The following is a 16,731-nucleotide window of genomic DNA, read 5'->3' on the forward strand; positions in this document are numbered from 1 at the left end:
CACTGCTCCGACCATTGGACCGGATCTGGAGCCCCCTTTTTAGTGAGATCAGTCAGCGGGTTGGTGGCGTCCGAATAATTAGGCACAAATCTTCTGTAATAGCCAGCCAGCCCCAGGAACTGTCTCACCCCCTTTTTGGTCTTAGGTCTAGGGCAAGTCGCATGTCGCCGCAGTCTTTTCAATTTGGGGGCGCACCTGGCCATGACCCAAGTGGAACCCCAGATACCGTACCTCCACACGCCCAACCGCACACTTCTTAGGGTTTGCCGTGAGCCCGCCCGTCGCTAGCGATCTCAGGGCGGCCCTCAGATGATGCATGTGCGCTGCCAATCATTGCTATAGATGATAATGTCATCCAAATAGGCAGCGGCGTCGCGGTATCGCGGTCTGAGGATCCGATCCATGAGTCGCTGGAGCGTGGCTGGGGCCCCGAACAAACCGAAAGGAAGCGTCACAAATTGGTGTAATCCAAGCGGCGTGGTGAAGGCTGTTTTCTCGCGGGACATTGGTGTCAAGGGGATCTGCCAATAGCCCTTTGTTAAATCCAGGGTCGAGTAAAATCGAGCAGTACCTAACCGATCGAGCAGTTCATCAACACGGGGCATTGAGTGCAGCGTCAAATTTAGACACGCGTTGACTTTCCTGTAATCCACACAGAACCGAACCGACCCATCACTCTTGGGAACAAGAACAACCGGGCTGGACCAATCACTGTGGGATTCCTCTATTACGCCCATATCGAGCATTGCATCTAATTCTTCCGAGCGACTTTCTTTTTATGTTCGGATTAGCGATAGAGGCGACAACGCACCACCGCGCCCGGCTCGGTCTCGATGTGGTGCTGTATGAGGTTCGATACGGCCCGGGAGAGGAAAACACGTCCGCAAACTCTTTTTGTAACTCGGAAACCTCTGTGAGCTGCAGCGGTGAGAGCTGGTCCCCACAAGTGACCGGAGTGTTAAGATTGTAGTTTTGTTTACCTCCGGTCCGAGCTCCGCCCTCTCGGAACTACCGTGGCCAATGTCACAGAGGCGCCTCCTCCCTCCACAATTTCAGGAGGTTGAGGTGATATATTTGGCTAGCGCCCCCTCTATCGATGCGTTTGACTTCATAATCGAGATCCCCTACTCGTCGTGTGACCTCAAGCGGTCCTTGCCACTTGGCGAGTAATTTTGAGCTTCGATGTTGGGAGTAATACAAGCACTTTATCTCCGGTGCAAATTCCGTAGCTGAGCACCCCTGTCATACAGCCGGCGTTGGCGTTCTTGAGCTTGGAGCAAATGCTCTTGTGTTAATCGCCCCAGTGTGTGGAGCTTTGCTCGAAGATCAAGAACGTATTGAATTTCATTTTTGGCATTAGAAGGTCCCTCCTCCCAATTTTCACGGATGACATCGAGGACACCGCGAGGCGTCGCCCGTACAGCAGCTCAAGCGGGGAGAACCGGTGGAGGCTTGCGGGACCTCTCGTACCGCAAATAACAGGGGTCTAGCCACTTATCCCAATTTCTAAGCGTCATCGTGCACGAATTCACGAATCATGTTTTTGGCGTTTTATTAAACCGTTCCACTAGGCCATCTGTCTGAGGATGAGTAAGCGCTAGTCTTGAATCGATTTAATGCCCAAGAGCTCGTAAAGTTCGCGAAGTGTCCGTGACATAAAAGTTGTGCCTTGATCGGTGAGGATTTCTTTCGGAATCCCCACCGGGAGATTATCTTGAAGAGTGCCCCTGCAACACTACGTGCGGAGATGTTGCTCAGAGGCACTGCTTCGGATATCGCGTCGCGTAATCCACTAGGACTAACGCGAGCGATGTCCGCGTGCTGACCGTTCTAATGGCCCGGCGAGGTCCATCCCAATTCTTTCGAAGGGGACCTCGATTAATGGTAGAGAGCGCAAAAGCGCTTTTGGGGTGGCGGTGGGTTTACCAGCTGACATTCGCGACGCGCCGCACACCACCTGCGGGCGTCACCGCCAATGCCCGGCCAATAGAAGCGGGCTATTAGGCGGAGAAGTGTTTTTCGTTCCCCTAGGTGACCGGCCATAGGATTATAGTGAGCCGCCTGGAAAACCATTTCCCGGCGGCTCCGTGGAATCAATAATTGTGTTACTTCCTCCTTTGTTTGAGCGTCCTCGTCACCCTGTATAAGCGATCTTTAATAAGCGAAAAATCACGGATATGAGGCGGCGACACCCGGCGGAGTTGTTGACCATCGATTACTCTCACTTGGTCAAAAGCGTGCTTAAGGGTATCATCCGCGACTGCTCCAAGGGAAGTCCCCTCCGGGAATTCCGGAGAGGAGGAGCGTCCACCTCGCCCCTTCCCACGTCACTTCGGAGCAGTCGAGGGCGGCCCTGGCTCCGCCTCCCCGCCAAAGCATCGCACATCACACACCCCTTCACTCTCGCGCAGGACCCATCCGCACAAACTCCCTCCAATAACTTTCTAAAATTCGGCCAATCCGTACCCAAAATTAGCGGATGGGTGAGGCGAGGACTAACAGCTGCCTCTACACTATGTTTTTCTCCCCTGAATTTGATCGCCAGAGTCACCACGGGATATTTGTGAATATCCCGTGTACCACCTTACCCTCACCAGTTTAGCTGAGCCCAAAGCCCGGGTTGAACCAAGCGTTGGTGGATGGTGGTCTGGTTACAGCCGGTATCCAACAAAGCTTGGTATGTACCCCTGGATTCTTACGGAATCCGATGCGCTCCAACCCGATCGGGGGCAGCCTGTGGAGCATCGGAGACCCGTACCACCGCCCCTATTTCCATCAGCGGGCACTGATCCGGAAGTGGTCCGGTCTCCGCACCTCCAGCAGACCGGCCCAGGCGCTGCGGCCGCACCGTGCTGGCGGCGCCCCACCTGAGGAGGAGGCGGCTGAAGGATGGAGAAGGGCTTGGTGGGCGTTCCCAAGACCGGGGAGCTGGGCGCTGAGCAGCTCCACGCCTGCGGGGGGCAGGAGCGGACCCTGGGGAGAGAGCAGAGCGAGAGGGAAGAGGGGAGGGAAAAAAAACAGGGGAAGACACAGGGAAAGGGGAGACAGACAGAGAGGGCTCATCCGCCCTCGGAATCGCCGCCATGTGGTCCTCCGCGAGCCGGACGGCTTCCTCCAGCGGCGCCCGGGCGGTGGCACTGGACCCACTCGGCCGTCTTCGGGGCAAGCGCTGGACAAACTGCTCCAGTACCACCTGGTCGACGAGCTCCTCGGCGCCTGCGGTCCAGCGCAAGCAGCCACCTCCGACACGCATCACGGAGCCGTTGGGCGAACGCGAGCGGGCGGTCGGATTTCTCCAGTTTTAAGGCCGGAAGAGTTGGCGACTTTCCTCTGGGGACCGACCAACCCGTTGCAGGATGGCTCTTCGCAGATCGTTGTAAGCCAGGAGGCTTGTTGCCGGCAGTTGTTGGGCCGCGAGTTGTGCTTCCCGGACAGGAGAGGGACTAATCGGGCTGCCCACTGGTCTTGGGGCCACCCCCAAATCTCCGCCGTCCTCTCGAAGAGGTCGATGAAGGCCTCTGGGTAGATCCGCCCGGCCCCATCTTCTGTAGCGCGGTGGGGGCAATGTGGCGTGGGTGTCGGGGGTCGCGGCTGCGGCTGGAGCGGCCTCCTGGCTGAGGAGGCTCGGATGGCGAGCCGGTCCTCTGCTTGGGCCCGCATGATTTCAAAAAGCGGCGATCCTGGTCTTGCCGGAGCTCAAGCAGGGATTGTTGGTGGCTCTGTTGGAGTGTCGCGAGGGACTGGAGGACTTCAGCCAGCTGGGAGGACTCTATGGGGCGACTCTGTTCCATTATTATGGTTTTTTTTTTTTAATCTCCGGGTTTCGGCACCAGTGTAGAACCCTCACGGGAAGGAGGACAGGAAGCGAAGGTTCCAGGGAAAAAGGTAAGGTTTTTAATGTCTGTCTCACAAATAATTATAACAAAATCAACACACAATAACATAAGCGCAGTGGGTTGGCTTGTTCTGGTCGACTCCCTCTGCTCTGCGACGCTGGCTTTTTCACCGCTCTCCTCACTCTACTGCAATTAGAGACAGGTGTTAGTCATAATTTGGCCCAGGTGTGAGCGCCCTTACCGCTTCTCTCTCCCGGACGGGCGCTTGACCACGCCCCCGCTGCCACACTCGCTCATAGCACATTAGACTTTCATTTGTTGCCACCTAGTGGCATCTCCAGAAGAGGTCACAATTACACTATGTAACACAATTTTTGTTCCTGGGTAGTAAATGTTATTTCCTAATTGCTTATGCCTCAAAAGTATAGAAAATGGCTATTATTACCCACAGACTTTGCTGTTGTGACCAGGACAGTGGTATTTTGGAATTCATAATTTGAGTGAAAGTAGAGAAAACAACAGCATAAACACTTGTTGGGAGGGCTGAACCTTTGTAATGTGTCTGCCCGGAGTCATTACCGTGACGGACTAGAGATGCACCGATTGCAATTTTCTTGGCCGATTCCGAGTTACGATTTTTTGCAAGTGTGACCTGCCGATACCGATTTTTCCGATTCCGATTTTCTTTCTAAGAACTTTTATTGACCGCATATACAAACAAAATCTACCTTTCTTCAATGCAACATTTTATTTTCATAATAAAATAAATTATTAAACTACAATTTCCCCCAAACTGCACTAAGTTACAGGATCTTCTCTCACTTACACAACCCTCAAAATAAAGTGCTCTGTGTCTGGAAAGAGGTAGAAATAATAATTAACTGCAAATGAGTTGCTTTATATAACAAATGTCATTTTCCACTATTTTTATAAATGGACCTTTTTCTCTTTATTACTCGTCTAACAAAACAATTCCAAAGATCTGAAAAACTGAAGTGTCCAATACGCTCAACTTAGGTTAGATGTCCAAATATCAGTTGTAAAACTGAGCACTGCTTCGGGAACGGCTTGTAACCATATCTGTCAACACTCCCGTTTTTCCCGGGAGTCTCCCGTTTTGTTATTTCTCCCAAAAAAACTCCCGTAATTTGTATGGCCCAAACCACGTTATATGAATAATCACATCAATATATTATTCCAAGGTTGTCCAGATGCCAGATCTTGAATGAAACGCATCCTACTCACACAATCGACACATCATACACATTACAAATCATTTATGACCTCAACCTGGCAACCTACAACCCAGTTGCGCTGTTGATATCTGCACAGGCAGTAGACGCGGGATGTTAAATCAAGCATCACTGGTAGATGGGAGGAGAAGACTCAGCTGGTGCTCCGGTGAAAAAAACAAAATATACATGTACATTTAACAACATCTGGATGGAAGAATTTAATTTCATATCCCGAAGCCATATCGACAATGCCCACGACTTTTGCAATGTGTGTCACACTGATTTTAATATCGGACACGGTGGGAAAAATTACATTACTCAGCAATCAATAATCACAACGGCACAATTTGTATAGTATTTAGCCTGCCTCTGCCATCCAGCATCCCACTTCCCCTCACCCGGATTTGTGTACCCAAATGTTGACAGATAACAGGCTGTTTGTGTGACATGACACAAGATTAAACAACTCGGGCAACGCGATGTCGGAAAGTACCTCCTACTCTGTATCGAGGAAATGTATCAGATTTCTGAACCCTCTGCCTCAACTATGGAGAACAGCTGGTCATCCAGGGCCATGAATTGCATAATTTTCCTCGTAATTGCTTTGGTCTTTTCGCTGCTCATTCCAAGGGATGATAGGAGAGGCTGCTGACTTGTGGCTGGCTCTGTGTTCTGGCTAGCTTTAGCCGCTTTCCCTTTTTAGCTTCTTTTTTAAAATGGGCATTTTCAGCTGGGTGATGGTGTTTTAAATGTCTAATTAGGTTTGTTGTTCCGAAAGTTATTGTGGTGGTTCCCTCACGGTTTACTTTGGCCTTACAATTATTACACATTTCGAACTTTATATATATTCTTCACTCACAGTGAAGATCTTCCACGCCAATGGCATGTTTACGTGTGGCTGTGACGTTATTGCCTGCGCTGCTGGCAACAAAACGGACTGGCTTGGAATCAGAAAGACGTGAGGCTGACCGGCCTGTCACAGGTCCGGCCAAGCATGCAGAAAATCGGCTAATTCCGGTCCCTGGCCGGTTGATCGGTGCATCTCTATGACGGACACACCACAACAGTGCTGTCAGTGATAAAATTATGGGGAAAGGACCTTTTAGCTTTATTATTTGATGTACAAAACAAGCCCAGATAAGACTTGTGATAGAAATCATGTATTATCAGTGTATTTTAATTACCACTGAAGCACGCCAAGTCTTAAATATCACTCCACTTTTCCTGTGGAGTTCAAAGCAGCACTGGACACTGCCGTTGATGCTCTGACACAAATCACGAACGCAGCTCACAATTGCTGTATCAAAGTGGAAGCCACAGTCTACCAGCTGATTAATATTGTGGAGGATGAGAGTTTAAAGGATGTAATGCCCTTTTCAATGAACACTTAACCTATTTAGACTAACGCCATCTTTACACAGCAAAGGTGGAACAGAAGCTGCATCTGAAGTGGCAATTATTAGGTGTATTTTCACAGAGCAGGAATAAACACAGCAGATGCAAATGCATAAATAATGTTATAAGATTAATATTTTAAATGTAAAATTATGAATATAGAAATATGAAATGAATGAATACTCAACCTATGGGGACTAATTATTTAAGTCAACCTTACAATTAGACTTTGGGAAACATTTACTGATCCTAGAAAAGGTGATAATAGTGAATTTCTATCTTTACATTGTGGAAGACTAAAAATCCTGACTGGAGCATCCCTAATATTCAAGTAGACTGTGTTTCAAAAACAAATGATGATGATTAGTGGGCTGAGACCTTATCTTAAAATGGACAAAAACAGGTACATGGTGGATGGTAACATTTGGATATGAAGACGACTTTGTTTCACTGTTTATATATTTATTTGTTTGTAGTTGAACTGAAAAAAGGTCTCAGTTTGGTTCTTTTTAAGAAGGCTAAAGTGTGAAAACCCCAGCAGCCTTTTTGCAGTTGAACATGTGGAAAACATTACCATCATAATCGCAGTTCACAATATTTTTCAAAATAATCGCAATATGACTTCTTGTCCAAATCGTGGAGCCCTACACCTTAGCAAAATACATGTAAACTCAGTTTTTCACAATTCCTGACATTTAATCATAGACAACTTTCTTAGGTCATACTTTATTTTAAGAATCTGAAATGTCAGAATAATAGTAGAGAGAATTATTTATTTCAGCTTTTATTTCTTTCATCACATTCCCAGTAGGTCAGAAGTTTACTTACACTTAATTAGTATTTGGTAGCATTGCCTTTAAATGGTTTAACTTGATTTTGGATTTTTTTTAAATGGATTTTTGCAGTGGGAGGAGAATTGTTCTTATCCTCATTCTAAACAAAACAATGCTGTTTTCATAGCAGTGCAGGGCTGCTCCTGAATAGAGGTGCAGGAATCACTGTGCCAAATGGCTTTTCATACAGTTAAAAATACCCAAAGGAAAAACAGAAGAATAATCTAGCATAATTTACTATCAAATGTCACCATAAATGACTAATTTTTAACATTATAAATTGTTCTTTGCCTTCAGGTGCGCCCCCTGAACGAGCGTCTAAGGGAAGTGCGGACAGCCAAGATGTTGGTTGATGTGGTTCAATGTGCTCAGAATGCCCCTCAGCTGAAGAGGGTGGTGCAGTATGTGTGCGGGAACTCCCTGGTCTGTGAGACTCTGAGAGATGCCCGACACATCGCCTTTGATGGCCCAGAGCGCCATCAGGTGAGTGCAAGCATCTGCTTGACATAAGATCATCATTTTAGAGCAATGATGTTGAGCAGAGTGCCTATGTGAACAGGTTTTTTTTAATTGTATACATTTATGCCTTTTTGTAAAAATCTTTGCCGGTAAATGTAAAAATGTCTTGGCTGGATAGACGGTGGCTCTTGATGGAACCTTGTTCCGCAAGTCTGGGGTGATCTCAGGGGGCTCTGTGGACCTGCGCAGTAAAGCTCGGCGCTGGGAGGATAAAGACATGAACACACTAAGGGAGCAAAAGGAGCAGCTGGCATCTGAGCTGCGTGTAAGTTTCAAAGGTTGCAAATAGACCCATAGTTATTCAGTTTAGACACTTAAAATCCACAATTAAAAATGTATGGATCAGTGCATTAAAAAACATAATATCAAACGAAGTTGCATTTATTTTAAAGAAAGAATGCACAAACACACTTTTTAAGCAAAACATTAAAAAAAGAAGTTTGGCTTGTTAGGTTATAAATTCTAAAATAGTAGATGCTGTATATTGTCCCTAATTAAGGCAAAACATATTTGCATATTTTATATTCCTTTAAAGTTGTTTAAAGGGGTCATATAATGCCATTTTTGTACAAGTTAATATGAATCTTTAGGGTCTAAATGAAAACTTTGTAATATACTTTTATTAAAAATTCTCATTAGTATTTTAAGAAAACACTAATTTTACCTGCTCAAAAACAGCTCTGTTTTCAGCACGCCGTTTCAGAGCATATGACTTTAAATGATAATGAGCTTTGGTCACCCCGCCCCTCCGTTCTGGAGTTATTCTCCGTATAACTGTTTTTTTGACATTACTTCTTAACTCTTTCCCCGCCAGCGTTTTTTAAAAAAAGTTGCCAGCCACCGCCAGGGTTTTTGACGATTTTCGCTAAACTTTAATGGCCTGCAGAATATTTTCTTCCATGAATATATGGAGATGCTATATATCACAATAAAGATCTGAGCCTCTGCTTTTAGGCAAAAAAACGATTTTATTTTATCTTCATTTGTTCTTTTTTATTGCGACTTGAACAGAGGTCGGTTTTGTCAAAAAACAACATTTCAGACAAAAAGCTGAGAAAAAGGCATGTTTATGTCTGATATTTTGAGCTTCTCAATACTCCATTTCTTCATGTTTGAGAGGATCGCAGTCTGTTTCTTTGATCAAAGAGTTGCGTACTCTTTCAAAACATGCGCAGGGGTCTTCCTTACCGTATAACACCTAAAACACGGAAACCCGGAAAATTCTGTGTTTGGCGGGGAAAGAGTTAATCAGTAACATACAAGTAAACCAGGTGTAACTTAGTGTTACCATGTTAACTGTAACACCTGCGTACACAGTTTTTAATAACACAATAACCATAACGCGTTGTTCATTATAAACGTGGGATTATGAATTATATTGAGAACGTCGTAACGTTATGGAAAACATGCCGTAATGTACCCTGAGTGTAAACATTAGCCACATTCATTGTGAAGCGAGCAAGCGATTTGCAAAGATTAATATAAAGGTTAATAAAACGTTACACTTACTTCTTCTGGAGGTGCAGAGGTAATATAAATAGTTGGTACCGAATCTTTTTTCAGCAGCATCTTCTTAGCAAAACCAGCTTTATACTGACCCTCGTTTATAAAGCAGTCTGTTGAAAAATGATTCACGCAAACATGAACGCATTGACGTTGCGTGGGGAATATTCCCATCGTAAACAAAACTCAGCCACTGCGTCTTCAGCGGTTCAGATTTAGGAACATCAAAATGACTGCTGTGTTCGTTATTACACCGAAGAACAGAAAACCACAATCGCTTAGGCGCCGTTCTGCTCCAGTGTATTAACAATGATGACGGACTATGATTGACAGCTCGCCACGGCGGCGGTCTGTGTTGAAACACTGCTGTCAATCAACAATCCTGGGAGGCGTCCGACCGTGTGACGTCACACGGTCGAACGGCTCGATTTGAGGCAGGGGAAAATATATAAGGAGATTAAAACAAAAACACTGGATGGATTTTTATCATAATAGGATGGTTGTGTACAGGCACAGCTAACACACATTTCAGTACAATCAACTTGAAAAAGTGCATGTACCATTATATGACCCCTTTAAAGCAACAAAAAGCTGCCAATCTGATTTATTTGATGTTTAATACACGTTTGTGGAGCATGATTTTGGACCAATACAATTTAAATTTAGCATGAAGCAACAGAATTACAAACCAAGTGACCATTAAAATTTTAAGTCATGTGTCACGGTCACAGTTAGCTAGGGCATAATCTCAGATTAACATGGAAGAGATTTGAAGAGATTCCTATTGTTTTATTTATTGCGTCATACCTAGTTCATCCACAATATTAGTGTTTTGTTATGTGCAGTATTGCCTGAATGTATGTTGATATACTGTATGTGTAGAATCTGATGAAGCTGAGACGTAAGGAGGTGGAGCTGAAGCAAATCAGGGCTCAGTCTCAGGGAATCCAGACTCGCCTTAAATATTCTAACTCAGAACTGGACTCCATATGCAAGAAGAACATCCCAGCTAGTCAGGCTGCAAGTCACAAACACTGTTTCTTGTTCTTTTTCTCACTTTTTTAAACTCAATCCTTTACATTTAAACAATTGTTGTGAACCATATCTTGGTGTGTATGTGTGTGTTTGTGTAAATTACAGGTGATTTCCAAACTCGGGAGTGAGCTCTCTAACCTTGAAGCTCAGATTGAGATACAGACTGAGAGTGTTGAACTAAAAGACTATGAGATGAAGGCTGTCAGAGACAAAATCCATCAGGTCATTTGATTTTCATTGTCTGCTTTACATGGATATCAGAAAGCAATTTATTGCAGGAAAGCAGGGTTATTGTGGAAAAGCAGCCTTCTGGTTTACATGCACTGTATAAATGCCATACTTTTTACTTCCATATACATGCGGCTCAGTCAGTAAGCAGCTTTCTCCACAGCAATGTTATTTCCCTGTGATGCTTGTGTAAATAACAAACATGGGCTCAGATGAAAATTTTGCAATTGTTTTCTCAGTTTGTCTTTGCTTTAATTCCAGATATTCCAGAGTAATTGCTGTTTTAGTTTCCTTAACTTTCTGTCACAACCTGCAGCGGAATTGCATTGCAATTGTGGGGTTTCCCCTCTGACGTCAAACTCTAGGATTCCCCCAATGTACCAGGGCATATACAGTACGCGAACATGAGGGACATTCGATATTTGACATTGTTGTGTATAAATGGGTATAGATTATAGTATATGTATTTTTCCCACTACTCCTAGAAATGTTGAAATCTTTCCGCTGTTTTGTTAGGCTCCATCCTATGAAATTTCTTATTCAGTCTGTTCATGGAGAAACCTAGGTGTGTTAAACCACTTTCTCTTAATCACTTAAGCGAAGTAAGAAAACCGTCTTTCTTCAAAAACCTTGGAATAAAACGCATTCTTAAGTGCATATAATCTTGGTCACTGGAACATTTTCCCTTAATGTAAACCACAGTCATGGAAACCCTTTCTAATCATTCTCTTTACCTTTAATATAGTATGTTTTTCTCTTTGGTGGATTGATCTCTCCTGCAGATAGAGGATGCTGTGTTTGCAGACTTCTGTGCAGATATCGGTGTTGCAAACATCCGTGAATACGAACAGGATTATCTCAGACTACAACAGGATCTTGAGAAGAAGCGGTGAGACCTGCACAAATACAAGCTGCCCATGTTAATTATCTATACCAGGAACTAACTTCACAAATTGATAACAGTTAATTAACTGAATTGCATTTGCACAGTATGTAAAGGATAATGTACAGTTAGCTGGTTATTACAGCAAAATAAACTCCAACAGGATGATCAGGAAGCATCAGGGTTTTGTGTTATCCTAAAGCGTTTTAGTTTGCAAAAAATGTTATATAAAAAAAAATATAGATATATATTTGACCAGAGATTGACGTGATTTACCAAGTAGAATCAATTACTCCAGAGAGCTGTGTAATACAGCATGAAATATGCTATGAACTAAATCTTGCTAATTAAATGTCCTGAATGTTCAGCCTACAGTTTGAGTCCCAGCGTACCCGTCTCAGTACTCAGCTGGAGTATGAGCAGGCCCAGCTGGAGAAACATATTAAACAGATGAAGAAGATTGAAGACACCATCCAAAAAGAGAAGAACATAATTTTCAGCCTGAAAGAGGCAAACTTACTCACTCCACTTTTATATTCAACAAAGTTCTGTGTCCTGGTTATTTTGAGTTACTCACCGTGATGTTGCTTCAAACCTGTATGAATTTCTTTCTTATGTGGAACACAAAAGGAGATGTTAGGCAGAATGTTAGCCTCAGTCACCATTCACTTTAAATGTATGGAAGAAAGAAAGTAATACAGGCTTAGAACTACATTAGGGAGAGTAAATAATGACAGAATTTTGATTATTGGGTGAACTTTCCCTTTAAGTATTGCAGTCTATTCTTCACTTCTCCTCAAGGAGGAGGACAGATTTATGATAGCTGTGGAGGAGACTCAGTCTAAACTCATGGAACTAAACAACAAACTAGTGGAAAAGACAACTTCGATTAATGATGCAAAGGCTGAGCTTGACAGTAAAGTTAAAGGCCTCCAGGAGAGAAGCAGGTGAGTCTCAGAACATGATACAGGTCCCTTACAGAAATATCAGGGAATTTAATACTTTCCAGGCCTAAAAATTAATGGAAAATGTAAACAATCTGAAAAATCATTGAACTGTCTTTAATGAATATACATTTTTGTAGTTTAGCTCATCGCTGGATATTGCTTTGTATATAGCAAAACTTGATTAAATAGTGAATGATTTCCTAAAATACTTTAGGAAATCAGAAACTAATGGAAAGGTAATGGAAATGCATTGGTCAAAATGTGTGGGATCTCTGATCATAATTAATAGTTGATCTGATAAATGATGCTTAAAATCTTTAAATGTTTTACAGCACATTACTCAGCAGCCGTATACATTTTTATATCTTTATTGGCTGTTTCTGCAGGGTGCTGGTGAGGCTTCAGAAGGAAACGATCAGCACTGAGACAGCCCTAGAACAGCTCAGACTGGGCAAACACAACATGCTGCTGGGCTGTAAAATAGAGGCCCTACCATTGAGACTGCTGTCAGGTGCATTGGATGACATCAGTGACATCCAGGTACAGACAGAGAGAACCAGGTTTAACTGGAAGGAAAGCAGCACAGATTGTTCCCTAATAGCTGAAGTGTAATTTCTGCACCACTTATATCACCAAATGGAATTGCAAATCTAATCACTGATTCCATAAATTTCACCCTATCTTTTTTGGTTGTACAAACAGATTGTACCACCATAAACTCATGCCATTGGTTGAGCCAGTGTTGATTGGGCAGGATGGGCTGATCAAACAAACAGTAATGTTTTGATAGGAGCATAGTGCCAGTATGTTACACTTTTAGGTGAAATCAACCAACAAATGGCTTACTTAGATTTCTCTCTATAATAAGTATATAAAATGTTATAAAAAAAAATTACATCAACTTTAAAGGTGCTGCAGGCGATTTCAGCAGTGTTGCTAACTTCCGGTATGTACTTAGTTTTTATAGATATTAAAAATGGGGTTCTTTTGATAGCTAATCTTTACTGTAATTATGTCTCAACTGTAGCTGGACTCTGAATCTCAAAGCATCAGCACACTGCACATTTATGAACGAGAGGCACAGATAGTGTTTGATTATTCAGCACTGGACAGGGGCCTTAAGGTAAAAACATGTACAGCAGTCTCACTTAGAGCTAACAATGCTTGATCTGCTTTTCATTGCACTACATCAGGGATGTCAATCAAATTGACTGATATATGTTGCAGTTAAGTTCTACTTTATTAGTATGTTAATCATTTGCAGTACCTTAGTTGTGTTTGTGAGTGTGTGTGTAGGCCCTGACTGAAGAGAGTGAAGTGGAGGCTGAGTTAGAGAAACTCAAAGAAGGTGTCTCCTCTCTGGAGTGTATGATCATGGTGTCAAGAGCTCCCAACCTGAAAGCACTAGAAAAGATGAGAGAAGTGAAGGACAGCTTCCGCGAAGTCATGGATGGTACAGGACAATGCACACACATTTTTTATACCCCTAAAACGACCCTTTTTTGCAGTTTTCAATTTGAACATTAGACATTAAGACATTAGTTTGCTGTTATTTACAAAGGTAGTAAAACCAAAGCCACACATGCATTTTAACCAAGCTAAATTAATGGGGAATCACCATAGAATTATTTAGTTTTTAAATGAAACAAACTGTAATACTAAAGATAACTAACCATAAAATAAAAATGCTTTTCCCTCTGGGGATATCTCAGAAAGTTTTTGTGAGATCAGCTAACTTACGGGACATTTTTTAACAGTTTTGTTCCTGAAGTATGGTTAGGTTACAAATATACTCATCATCACAATATCATCTAGCACTTTATAATGTTATAATTTCCATTTGTTTGAATGTATTTTCTGTGTAACCTGTCATTCTTAGTCACATGAAACATTCCATTGATCATGTCTGTGTGTCATTACCCCTGTCATTACCCCTCCATACCCTGTGGATCAGCATTTGAGACCAGCACACACACCACTAAGAAATGCTGTCAAGAGTTTGAGCAGGTGAAGGCCAAACGCTTCCATCTGTTTAGCCAGTGCTTTGAACAAGTGTCTGTCACCATCGACCAGATCTATAAAAAACTCTGCAGGAACGCCAGTGCACAGGTCAGGCTTTCTGTAGGGTTCATTTAATTCTTAAAGGGATAGTTCACCTAAAAATGCTAATTCTCCCTCATGTTGTTTAACCTTTATGACCTTTTCTTCTGTGAAACAAAAGGCGATGTTAGGCAGAATGGTAGCCTCAGTCACTACTTTTTTTTTCTTTTTTTCCCACACAATGAAATTTAATTTGACTGAAGCTGTCATTCTGCCTAACATCTCCTTTTGTGTTCCACAGAATAAAGAAAGTTATACATACTATATGACATGAGGGTGAGTAAATAATGCCAGAACTTTCACTTTTGGTTGAACTATACCATTCATTTGGTTGAAATATAAATCCATTAATTCACTCACTCATACACTCAATCAGTTAATCACTCACTCAATTACATATTAATTCACTCACATACTCACTTAATCATTCACTTAATTTTGTTGTTGTTGTTGTTGTTGTTGTTGTTGTATGAACAATGTACACATATCTAGGCCATCCTCAGTGCTGAGAATCCAAATGAGCCCTACCTGGATGGCATCAATTATAACTGTGTGGCTCCTGGTAAAAGATTCATGGCTATGGACAATTTATCAGGAGGAGAAAAGTCCATTGCTGCTCTTGCTCTGGTCTTTGCCATTCACAGGTGAAAAATTCAACATAAACCCATATACAGACTTACTGTAAAGACAGACGTAAATGATGTGGGTGAAAAATCAATCAATTTCAATGAAAGTAAATACAACAGACTGAAACAATGTGTAGATTTCAGGAGAACCAGCTGTATTGTTTTGTTTAATCTTAGCTTTCGACCAGCTCCATTCTTTGTGCTTGATGAGGTGGATGCTGCCCTGGACAACACAAACATCGGCAAGGTACACTGTAAATTATAAATATTAATTGTTACCTCAATGATCTATTTCTACTTGATCTTAGCTTCAAATATGTTTTTTTAGGTTACATGAAAAATAATGTTTTTTCTGTAAGACCAGCCTTACCACCTCAATGCCCCTTCCAGGGTCAGAAATGAACAGGGACTCAGGAAACAAATGCCACCTAAAGTGTTCAAAATGCCCCCAAAACTTGAGAAAAACTCAATGTGGGTGGCAAGAAAATGTTTGTGTTATTACGTTGTTCTTTCATGTATTTATTTGTAACATATGATTAATGATATTGAATTCTCTGCCTGGTTATATGTGTCATCATATAACATTAGATCTAATTATTCAGATGATAACGGATGACATAATGCATATTTTATATGGTTATAAAAATATGCACTCATAAAGGTAATAAAATGTCACTTTGGCTACTTCCACATTAATCCGGATTAGATGTCGACCGATAGTGGATTTTACAGATACCGATAACTAAATTGGGCTATAACCGATTAATCAACCGATTTTTTTAAATTGATACTGAATGAAAAAAATAACACTCAAAAATAAAATAGTGCTGAACTTTATTACAAAAATAAACAGTACTGACTGAACCATGAAAATATATTGTACTTTTTTAAATAATTTTAAAATATATTATATATATATATATATTAATATATATGAACTAATATTCAAATTTTAAAGTCAGCTGATTTTTAAATTGACGTTGTTTCCTTAGTCCACAAGAGGGCGCAATTAATACATAAACCATTCAGCACAGTTGTATTATTGCATAGAACAATCCTATCCTGGCAGTTAAAAAAGAGCAATTCAATTTCAACCAGTGTGCATAAAATAAATAAATAAGAAGCTGATGTCCTCTTAGCCTTGTCGGCAAACATACTGCTCTACTAATGCATCTAATCAACAAATGAATTACTTTATAATGATATGACAATGTGTACTGTATATATACCTTTTCGTTGTTGATGTGTTTTTATTCCGCATCTGAAGTGTTCCACTCCATGCAGAGTGTAGTCTCATGTATCAAAACAAACACCAGTGAAGTGATACTTTTATTTCACCTCTTGAGGCCGCTCTGATACTGTATAACGATAGCGGACCCTTCCGAGCAACTTCAGCACCAGACGCAAAGGGGAAAAGCTATCAGTGTTGATTTTGCCGATAACCGATATTTCCATTCATCTGTTATCAAATGTTACTTTGTACAAAGTAACATTTATCTTAAACAATGCCGTCAAAGTGAATAACAGGCACAACAACACCGCTACAACATGGGCCACCATCTTGATTGTTTTGTGTTGAGTGGATCACATA

General features: G+C 42.1%; 1 protein-coding gene across 1 annotated transcript in view; it reads left to right on the top strand.

Annotated features, from left to right (window-relative positions):
- smc1b (structural maintenance of chromosomes 1B) overlaps positions 1 to 16,731 on the top strand; it is a 31,467-nt gene that overhangs the window by 14,107 nt on the left and 629 nt on the right. Inside the window, exons 11-23 of the mRNA XM_052119389.1 lie at positions 7,597 to 7,782; positions 7,937 to 8,083; positions 10,204 to 10,341; positions 10,462 to 10,578; positions 11,367 to 11,473; positions 11,836 to 11,977; positions 12,269 to 12,414; positions 12,801 to 12,954; positions 13,442 to 13,537; positions 13,711 to 13,867; positions 14,369 to 14,523; positions 15,007 to 15,158; positions 15,318 to 15,387. Coding sequence (XP_051975349.1) covers positions 7,597 to 7,782; positions 7,937 to 8,083; positions 10,204 to 10,341; positions 10,462 to 10,578; positions 11,367 to 11,473; positions 11,836 to 11,977; positions 12,269 to 12,414; positions 12,801 to 12,954; positions 13,442 to 13,537; positions 13,711 to 13,867; positions 14,369 to 14,523; positions 15,007 to 15,158; positions 15,318 to 15,387 — 1,767 coding nt within the window. The remainder of the gene's footprint in view (positions 1 to 7,596; positions 7,783 to 7,936; positions 8,084 to 10,203; positions 10,342 to 10,461; positions 10,579 to 11,366; positions 11,474 to 11,835; positions 11,978 to 12,268; positions 12,415 to 12,800; positions 12,955 to 13,441; positions 13,538 to 13,710; positions 13,868 to 14,368; positions 14,524 to 15,006; positions 15,159 to 15,317; positions 15,388 to 16,731) is intronic.

This window comes from Xyrauchen texanus, chromosome 46 (assembly GCF_025860055.1).
Source record: "Xyrauchen texanus isolate HMW12.3.18 chromosome 46, RBS_HiC_50CHRs, whole genome shotgun sequence".
Lineage (NCBI taxonomy): Eukaryota > Metazoa > Chordata > Actinopteri > Cypriniformes > Catostomidae > Xyrauchen > Xyrauchen texanus.